The 10,104-nt window shown below is 34.6% G+C and overlaps 1 protein-coding gene across 1 annotated transcript; it reads left to right on the top strand.

The window, feature by feature from the left end:
• The first annotated feature begins 1,834 nt into the window (after window positions 1–1,834).
• Window positions 1,835–9,456, top strand: LOC107139989 (MKKS centrosomal shuttling protein). Its single transcript, XM_015482923.2, has 4 exons — window positions 1,835–2,819; window positions 5,440–5,615; window positions 6,648–6,758; window positions 8,832–9,456. The coding sequence occupies exons 1-4, from the start codon at window positions 1,835–1,837 to the stop codon at window positions 9,270–9,272; spliced, it is 1,713 nt and encodes a 570-aa protein (XP_015338409.1). The 3' UTR covers window positions 9,273–9,456.
• The last annotated feature ends 648 nt before the right edge of the window (window positions 9,457–10,104 follow it).

Below are 10,104 nucleotides of genomic sequence, written 5' to 3'. Positions count from 1 at the left end.
TAAATTGAGAGCAGTAACCAAAATAGCAGTTTGCATAACATTCCCTCTTCTCCTCACCTCTTTGCATGTCCTCAGATCACCATTTTGGTCTATATCACCATACTGTGCCATAATCTACCTTAAGAAATACTTTGGGATGAGTAGTTAGTTTTATTAATGGTGAATACTCTTCACAAAGCTGCATATTTTGTATATTTCGGAAAGTAACAAATTATAGTCTAAACCTTCAAAACACCAGTCCTCGAAAGGTTAAGGCTTGTGATCTGAGATTTTTGTTCTTTTCACACATTGTGATTAAGGTGTCAGGATTTTATCTCTCAAGTACACTATTTATCACCTTCTTAGGTCATCTATTACTGTATTTCTTCTTGTCCACTTGGTATATGATAACACTTTATGGTATGTAGACTTTTTGAGATAAAAGTTGTAAATCAGATCCTACTTTTCTCTTTGTTACTTTGCCTGTTCCTTAGTTTTTGTATTTATTGTCATTAGCCAGCATTTTGGTAATAATTAGTTGGTTGGAACATCAAAAACTGAAAATCAGTGATTGGTAGAGTGTATCTATAAAAAAAATCAGCTCTGGAGGCTGGGGTTGTGGCTCAGTAGAGCACTCGCATAGCACGTGCGAGGCCCTGGGTTCGATCCTCAGCACCACATAAAAATAAATAAAATAATGGTATTGTGTCCAACTACAACTAAAGATACAGATATTTTTTAAAAATCAGCTCTGATTTTAGCCAATATTTAAGATATGATATATACATTGATATAGTATGTTGTACAGATTGGTTCAGCTAAATGTACATTATGTATTAGTACAATACTTACCTTGTTTTCATAATTATTTACAAGCACAATTTGATATAAATTCATTTTTTTCAGACCCCAAAGCAGAGAAAAGTTATAAAAACATAATGTTAAATCTTCCTGTAAAAGATAAAAAAATATTTGACACTAAGACTCACAAACCAGATTCCTGATTTTATAATAGTACATGTCTCTCTAGAAGTGTGTCCTATTCAAATTATTATACTCTAGCCTTCCTAGCTGTATTGTTCCCAAGTCAATGAAATGTAAGTACTTTTTTCTTAATTTATTTTTTAGTTGGACACAATATCTTTATTTATTATTTTTATGTGGTGCTGCGGATCAAACCCAGGGCCTTGCACATGCTAGGCAAGCGCTCTACCACTGAGCCACAACCCCAGCCCAAAGTACTTTTTCTTATGGGAGAGATTCATTGAACAATAAAGAAATATTAAGTCTTAGTTGGTTTACTCTCTCATATTCTGGAGGCTTGTGACAGTTTGAGTTCCTTTTATATATATATATAAATGGAGCAGAGCATTAAAATAAATTATTAAATTGCAGTCTATAAAATGTAGAATTATTTTTCTAAAATGTTGTATTTTTATTTCTTACAGAAAGAAGCAGCTTTGAATCAGAGCTTGATATTAAAAGAAGAAATGAAAAGCACCAGTTGGATTAGAAAGAACTGGCTTCTTGTAGCTGGGGTGTCTTTCATAGGTGTCCACCTTGGAACATACTTTATACAAAGGGCTGCAAAACAGTCCATAAAATCTCAGTCTGTAGGCAAACAAAAGAGTATTGAAGAATGAATTGAAATAAATGTTTGCAATTAATGATATGTCACTAAATCGTATTCTGATAATCTTCAGAAACAAAACTATTTAATAGCCATATTGCTGCATATTCAGACCTTCATTTCTAAAGAATATATTTTTAATGTTAATACACATGACAATGCAGTAAACAGAAAAATATGGTTAATAAAATAAAAGCTGTCATCACAAGTTACAACTGAAGTAATATGTCTCGTTTAGAAGCTAAGAAACCCTCATTGTGTAAAAGTGAACCACTTACAAGTGATACAGTCAGAGCCACACTCTCTGTCCTAAAAGGAGTCTTAACATCTTGCTACGGCCCTTCAGGTAGGCTGAAGCAGCTGCACAACGGCCTGGGAGGTTATGTGTGCACAACATCACAGTCCTCAGCCCTGCTCAGTAACCTGTCAGTCACCCATCCCACATTAAAGATCCTGACAACTTCTGTGCAGAATCATGTGTCCTGCTTCAGTGACTGTGGCTTATTTACAGCCATTCTTTGCTGCAACCTGATTGAAAATGCCAAAAAAACAGATTTGACACCCACCACTGTCATTAAATTCAATAAACATCTTTTGAGTCTCTGCACTAATTATCTCAAGTCAGAGGCCTGTGGTTGTCGAATTCCAGTTGACTTTAGTAGTACTCAGATCCTCCTTTGTTTGGTTCGCAGTATTTTAAGGAGTAAGCCTGCCTGCATGCTCATCAGAAAGGAAGTAGATCACATCAGTGCTTTGATCCTGAGAGCCTTCTTGCTTACAATTCCAGAAAACACAGAAGAACATATCATTTTAGGAAAGAGTATAATTGTACCATTAAAAGGTCAGAAAGTTACAGATTCTACTGTATTACCTGGAATACTTATTGAAATGTCTGAAGCTCAATTAATGAGGATGTTACCTATCAAAAAATCAAGTGCCCTCAAGGTGGCACTCTTTTGTACATCTTTATCTGGAGACTTTTCTGACACTGGAGAGGGAACCCTGGTGGTCAGTTACAGGATGTCTCTTGAAAATGCAGCCCTGGACCAGTTGCTTAACCTAGGAAGGCAACTTATTAGTGACCACGTAGATCTTGTCCTGTGCCAAAAGGTTATACACCCATCTTTGAAACAGTTCCTCAGTATACATCACGTTATTGCCATAGACAGAGTTGGAGTGGCTTTGATGGAACCCCTGAGCAAAGTGACAGGTAAAAAGCACTCTTGACTTTTGCCCCTTAGAGTTAATAAATCATTTGTTTAAACAGAGAGTTTATTGGTTTGTGACACTGTTAACATCTTGAAAAATTGTAGAAGCTGCCAACCTCACAGCATGTTGTGGGTATCATTTCTGACAGCAAAGGTTGTTTCTGGAAAAGATCCCCTGTTGTTCACTTAATAAACATGGAGCTGCTGTGGCCATTTTCTGTGTATTTTCAACCCAAAAGTATACTGCAGAGTCTTTCATAATCTAATTCCCCAATATTCTACAGATAATTGAGAAATTTGACATCATCATAAGGTCTTTCATACTTTACCCAAAATTTTTATACTACTTGCAAAGCTTTTAAATCATGTTACACTCAGAAGGTAATTTTATAACTGGGATACCACCTTTTCTTCACTTTTATTATAATGCCAATGGATTTCTGTACTTCTGCCCAAATAGTTGTTCCAAGCTGGGTGCAGGAAGGGTGCATGTGTGTACACACACATGTATGTTTTATCTTTAAGTATCAATATTTCCAGCTGAGCTCTTGAGAACCAAGGTCATTTATTCTGAACACTATAGCAGGCCTAGTTCATAGCAGGTGCTCCAGAATGTTTGCTGAACTGGTGGTAATATATGTTACCAACCAATTAGGTAAAGAATTATAGTGGGCAGAAGAGTCATTGAGTCTCACAAATTGATCAAATTAAAAGCACTAGTATACCAGGTTCATATTCACCTGTTAGAGCCAAAGAAAAATAAGCTGAAGAGCTCCTGATTCATGCCACTTGTTTCAGTATTGCATTGACATCCTATCAGACAATCATTTAGTTCTGCATTGATTGCAATTCTTTTTGGAGGCGGAGGTCTTACTGTGTTCCCCATTGCTCATCTCAAACCCCTGGGCTCAAGTGATCCAACTCAGCCTCCCATATAGCTGGGACTACAGGTGTGCACCACTGTGCCCAGTCTGCAATTTTTAAGTTACTAAAGCATTGTTAAAGTTCACTATAGTCTTTTGTTACAGATAGTCAAAAAGCAGTATGTATGCCAAGCATTAAATATATCTCTGTTATTTACCTTTGTAAAACTGTCAAATGATCATCAAAGTGAAAAATTATTGAGAATAAATGGAAATAATTCTTTGGAACTCATTGCTGATGTTGTAGGTCAGACTCGTATCCTTAAGTATCTACCAACTGTCCATGATCTGGCTGTTTACAGCTTATGAATATGGGCTATTCTGGCTTATTCAGTGTTTAAAGTATGGGACATTTTCCCATATTTCCACAATATTATAAATGGAGACTCAGTTTCCACACTAGTTCACTGTTGTTTTTTAACTCACATGTACCTAGAACATGGCTTTAAACATTTAATACCATCAGTTTAAGAAAGTTGACCCAAGGGGGTAAATTGCTCAGGGTGCAGTATAATATTCAAATGTTAAACTGGAATTTTTATTTTTTTAAAAGCTTGGTCTAGTTTTATTATATAAATGTAATTACATCTGGAGATTTTGCAAACATTCAGTACATACTTCTCCCTTAATAACCTTATTTCTATTTGCAATTGTAAAATTTTACTGATTGCCTATGCAGTTGGAAGGATAAAATACTTAAGAACAACAAATTGAAATAAGTTACATTTTAGCATAATTTAAGTAGCTATTTACATAAAAATAGTTACTATGCTGAAATAAAAATCCTATATGTTCCCTAAATAGATACCCAAAGGAATTCAATTTCAGAACTATTTGGATAGTTTAATTCGTTTAAGATTGAGATGTAATGCCTTTAAAAAACATTCACATCACTCTTATTCCAGATTAGTGAGTTCTTTTTTATTATTATTATTTTATTATTTATTTATTATTATTTATTATTATTTTATTATTATTAGTTGTTCAAAACATTACATAGTTCTTGACATCATATTTTATACATTTGATTCAAGTGGGTTATGAACTCCCATTTTTACCCTGTATACAGATTGCAGAATCACATCAGTTACACATCCACGTTTTTACATATTGCCATACTAGTGTCTGTTGTATTCTGTTGCCTTTCCTATCCTCTACTATCCCCCCTCCCCTCCCCTCTCTTCCCCTCCCATCTTCTCTCTCTACCCCATCTACTGTAATTTATTTCTCTCCCTTGTTTTTTTTTCCCTTTCCCCTCACTTCCTCTTATATGTAATTTTGTATAACAATGAGGGTCTCCTTCTATTTCCATGCAATTTCCCTTCTCTCTCCCTTTGGTGATCTCTGAATGGGGTTTCAAGGTTCTTGGGCTTTTAAAAATGTATGCAAAATTTTGTGTGCCTGTCTCTGGCAAGAGCACAAAATAAATTCTAACAAATGTTCAAAGAAGTAAGTAAACCAAAAGAACCTTTGCTTTATTTGCATGTCATTTGAATAGATTACTAATATCAGAGGTTTAAGAAGATGCATTTTATTACTTTATCTCAAATTTAATATTTTAAATGATAAGCTTTTGTGGAATTTTTATATTGGCTAGGAATAAGAGTTAATTTATTTACATTTATTAATTTTAAATGGTTATTTGGTCCACCTTTGCTTAGACATTTTGTTTTCTATTCTTTAAAAAAATAAAATACAGGAACACAACCTATTGGTTCCATAGGCTCCATATCTCCTAGTAGTTATGGAATTGTGAAAGAATTCTGCACTGCAAAATTTGGCTCCAAGCATTTTTTTCATCTTATTCCTAATGAAGCAACTATCTGCAGCTTGCTTCTCTGCAACAGAAATGACACTGCCTGGGATGAGCTGAAAGTAAGTAATAACTTTGAATTTCATATCCAAGGGCTGAGGCAGGGGTGAAATAGTCAGTCAACAGGTTCTCAATAGTTTTTTTCACATTAGTGAGCCATGCTTCTTAATTTTCCCCTCTTCCATAACTTCAGCAGGGTATACAAAGCAAGAACAAAAATGACAGAAGTGGGGGGCTGATTGTGAAGCTCAGTTGTTAAATATGTGCTATGTATAAAAAAAAAAGTTACAAGTAAGCTAATTTAATTGCAGTATTATGGTAGACTTGACACAGGTTGCCATTCCTTATTTCTGCTATTTACAAGAAATTTAAGAAGTCATTGATAGGAAATTTTCTTTTTCTTCCTTTCTTTTTCTTTTTTTTTTTTTTTAATATGATGGTGAGAATTGAATCGAGGGAGCACTCTACCATTGGACTGTATCCCCAGCCCTCACTTTTCCTTAAGAAATTAATTTGAATTGTGTACTCTTTGATGTGAACATATATGAATAATTCACTTCAAAAGTGAGTTCTTAAGTCAATACTATCATCCACCTCTTAGTAGAGTTTATTATTCTCTGCCAACAATACACATGCAACTTTTATTTAAGGGAAGTGATAAACTCTGATATCAATCACAAGTTTATAAAGTTTTATAAAGATTCATGTTTTATAAAGTTTATAAAGATTCCTTGGTAAATCAAAGTCTGTATGTTTTAAGTACCCACCAGTCTTGCTGACTCAGATGTTTTGAATCCCTATATTTATGAATCCTAATTTAAAGAGATCAATATATATGAAAAAATATTGATCTAACAGTATATTGATCTAATAAAAAATATTGATGAAAACAGACTTCTGGCTAAAGTAACTTTCTTCAGTCTCAAATCTTTATTATCCCAAAATGTATTCATCACATTACAACCTTGACCAAGCAGATTTCATTGTCAACTGAAATTGGACTCTTGTTAGTCCATGATGTATGTTATATTAAGAGCATGGTTGTATTTCTTCATGGATCTGGTGTGTCTGATTCAGATTTGATTCTTTTTTAGCTCACATGTCAAGCAGCACTGCATGTCTTGCAGTTAACAATCAAGGAACCATGGGCTTTGTTGGGAGGTGGATGTACAGAAACTCATTTGGCTGCATTTATTAGATACAAGGTAAGATTAATAGCCCTTTTAAAATTACCGAATTCTCAGCAACTTGTGTTCTGTGAGATGATAAGCCAAATCACCCTAAAACCATTCATGCTTAATTATTCAGAAGCCTAACTTAGATATTATGTTTGAGAACCCTTGAGGAAAATAACATTATAAATATGAAATAAGATCTTTATTGCAATGATTATTGCAAATCTAATTCTTTAACAAATTACCCCATTCTTTGAGTATTGTTTACATGGACTACATGTTGAAACTAGCATTCTATTTTGGAGACTTCTAATATTAAAGATCTTAACTACCAAAATTCAACACTAATTAATGTTAACAGCTAAAGGGCTGAGAATCCACAAAAATACTTCTGTATCTTCTGGGGCATCAAGGAAAAAACTTAATTTCATTTATTAAAGCATTTCAGATATTTTATTATAGTTTTTATTTTGGTTTCTATATGGTGTGTATTAATTCTTTAATTTTTTATTGGCCTAGGAAACTCCATTTCCTGACAGTTGACAGATAAGTTTAGTGTAACATAGTTCTGAATAATTATTTTATAAGTCCTATCCTACTTTATTTAAAGATGAATACAAAAAAGGTATACCTATTTTTAATCAGCTTTTTCATTGCTGTGACCAAAACATCCAACAAGAACAAGGTAGAGGAGGAAATGTTTATTTTGACATTCATGGTTTCAGAGGTCTAAATCCTAAAATGGTTGGCATCCTAGCTCTGGGCCCAAAATTAAGGCAAACACTGTGTTTGAAGGGCTTGTGTGAGTTAGCTGGCCAGGCTTGGATCCCTTAACCTGATTGGTCATAGTAAAATTGCACACTCCCTGTCCTGGAGGAAGGCAGCTCAGGACATGGCAGTCAGGAAGCAGAAAGAGCTTCACTCACCAGAGACAAAATATAAACCCCAAAGGCAAGCCCCCAGTGACCAACATCCTTCAGCCACACCCTACCTGCCTACAGTTACCACCCCATTAATTCATATCAGTGAATTAATGCACTAACTAGAACTCAATCATTTCAATCTTCTCGCCCTTCTTTCATTGTTTCACACATGAACTTTTGAGGGACACCTAAACCAAAACAATGTGGTCTCCAGATATTGATAGTTGATTGACTGCATCAACCAGAATCACTGAGATGTTCTGCAGAGCTTCCAGTGAGTGATTAGAGTTGGAAAGAGAGTAAACTTTTCTTACACAGACATGCCCTTCCCTACACTTCCCCTAGTAACTTAAAATCTATTTGAAGATAAAGCCAATTCATGAAAAGTTATCAAAATGCACATTATAAAAAACAAAATCCATGCCAATTAGTGATTCTGAGTGGACAATAATTTAATCTGCAAATGGAGCTGAGTAAACTGGACAAAGCGTTTTGGAGGAAGTAAGTATCTTGTTAAGGTTCTGGGGATATGGGGGAAATATGTTCCAAAAAAAGAAGTAGTCACTGTTTTTTAGTAGTAGGGATATATGGACTTTTAAAATCATCATTCAGTTAGTTCACTATTATTTTTCTGTCTTAAGAAATTTCTACAATAATATTTTCAGAATAGTGAAACCAAAAAGCTGATTAAATCTTATTACCTTTTAAGAAAAATTGATGTGAAAATTGTCCGTTCCCAAAATGATGTCTTAGTAATATGTGCATTCTCATTTTAAGCAAATCTCAAACATTCTGATGATATGATAAGTACTTCATTAGGGACATTAGTCTTCAGGAACTTTCCTGAGTGCATAAAAACAAATATAAAACATGTATATGCCTTGACTTTTATATATTACATTAAGGCAATCATTCAGAATAAGCTGGTGGGGTTATTCTTATACATTTATTGTAGTAACAGGACAGGGAGTGTACAATTTTGCTATGACCAATCAGGTTAAGGGATCCAAGCCTAGCCAGCTGACTCACACAAGCCCATTAGAATTGTTGTCCAATCTTGTAGTAAATGAAGGTACATAGTAACTTTATGAATAAGACTTTGATCAAAGTATCTTATTTTTCTGAAATATTTTTATATCAATCACCCTGTATGTGTTCTCAATGGTTTATTACTCTTTAGGCTCGTAATGAACCAGAAAGCATTCTCACAGATGATGGGTGTACTCAAGCAGAACTTCAACTAGTTGCTGAAGCATTTTGCAGTGCTCTCGAGTCTCTTGCTGGCTCTTTAGAGCATGATGGAGGTGAAATTGTCACTGATATGAAGTATGGACACTTTTGGTCAGTTCAGGGAGATTGTCCCTCTGTTGTCAACTGGCCGGATTTACTTTCACGATGTGGTTGTGGATTATACAGTAGCCAGGAAGAACTCAGCTGGACTTTCTTACGAAGCTCATGCCATCCTTTTGCACCACAGTCCTGCCTTCCACATGAAACTGTGGGCCCAGCTAGCAATCTGACTCTGGACTGTTTGACTGCTAAGCTTAGTGGCCTACAGGTGGCTGTAGAGACAGCCAATTTGATTTTAGATCTTTCATATGTCATCGAAGATAAAAACTGATATAAGAGAATCACATATTTATATTATGAGACAAATAAACTTGTCAGATATCAATTAAGAAAAATCCCAAAAAAACAAATGCCAAATGTCTTCTGTGATATAAGGGGGGTGACTCAAAATGGGGTAGGGAGGAAGAGCATGAGAAGAAAATTACCTCCAGATAGGGAAGAGAGGTGGGAGGGAAAGGGAGGGGAAAGGGAATTGCATGGAAGATGGAAGGAGACCCTCATGGTTATAAAAATACATGTATGACGATGTGAGAAAAAAAAAAAGAATTGTGTCATATTCGATTGGGTAGAGAGAAATGATGGGAGGGGAGGGGAGGGGAAGCGGGGAAAGGAAGGACAGCAGAATAAAATAGACATTATTATTGCTGTGTGTATATATGTGACTACATGACCAATATGATTCTGCAACCTGTACACTCAGAAAAATGAGAAATTATATCCCATCTGATTCAAATGTATGATATCAAGGTCATTGTACTGTCATGTGTAACTAATTAAAACAAATAAAACATTTTAAAAAATATATAAAAAAACAAAACAAAAAACAACAAAAAAAATTGCCAAACAAAAAAGAAAAAGAAAAATAGTGAGTGGATTGTTCTCTAAAGGCCTGTTCTGTATATATAGACAAATGACTCATAAAATTATAGACATACTTACTTAAGGTATGATTCTTGATTAGAAATATCACAGAATAATAACAATCTTAAGCATTATTAAAGATGTTGTAGTAATCTTAGGGATTCCACAGGGACTACTGTACATTGTTCCAAATTTTTATTATTATTGTTTTGACATCATTCTAAGAACATACAGAAATAAAA

Source organism: Marmota marmota, unplaced genomic scaffold (genome assembly GCF_001458135.2).
Source record: "Marmota marmota marmota unplaced genomic scaffold, marMar, whole genome shotgun sequence".
Taxonomy (NCBI): domain Eukaryota; kingdom Metazoa; phylum Chordata; class Mammalia; order Rodentia; family Sciuridae; genus Marmota; species Marmota marmota.
Note: the sequence above shows the minus strand (reverse complement) of the source record. Positions and strands in the feature narration are given on the sequence as shown.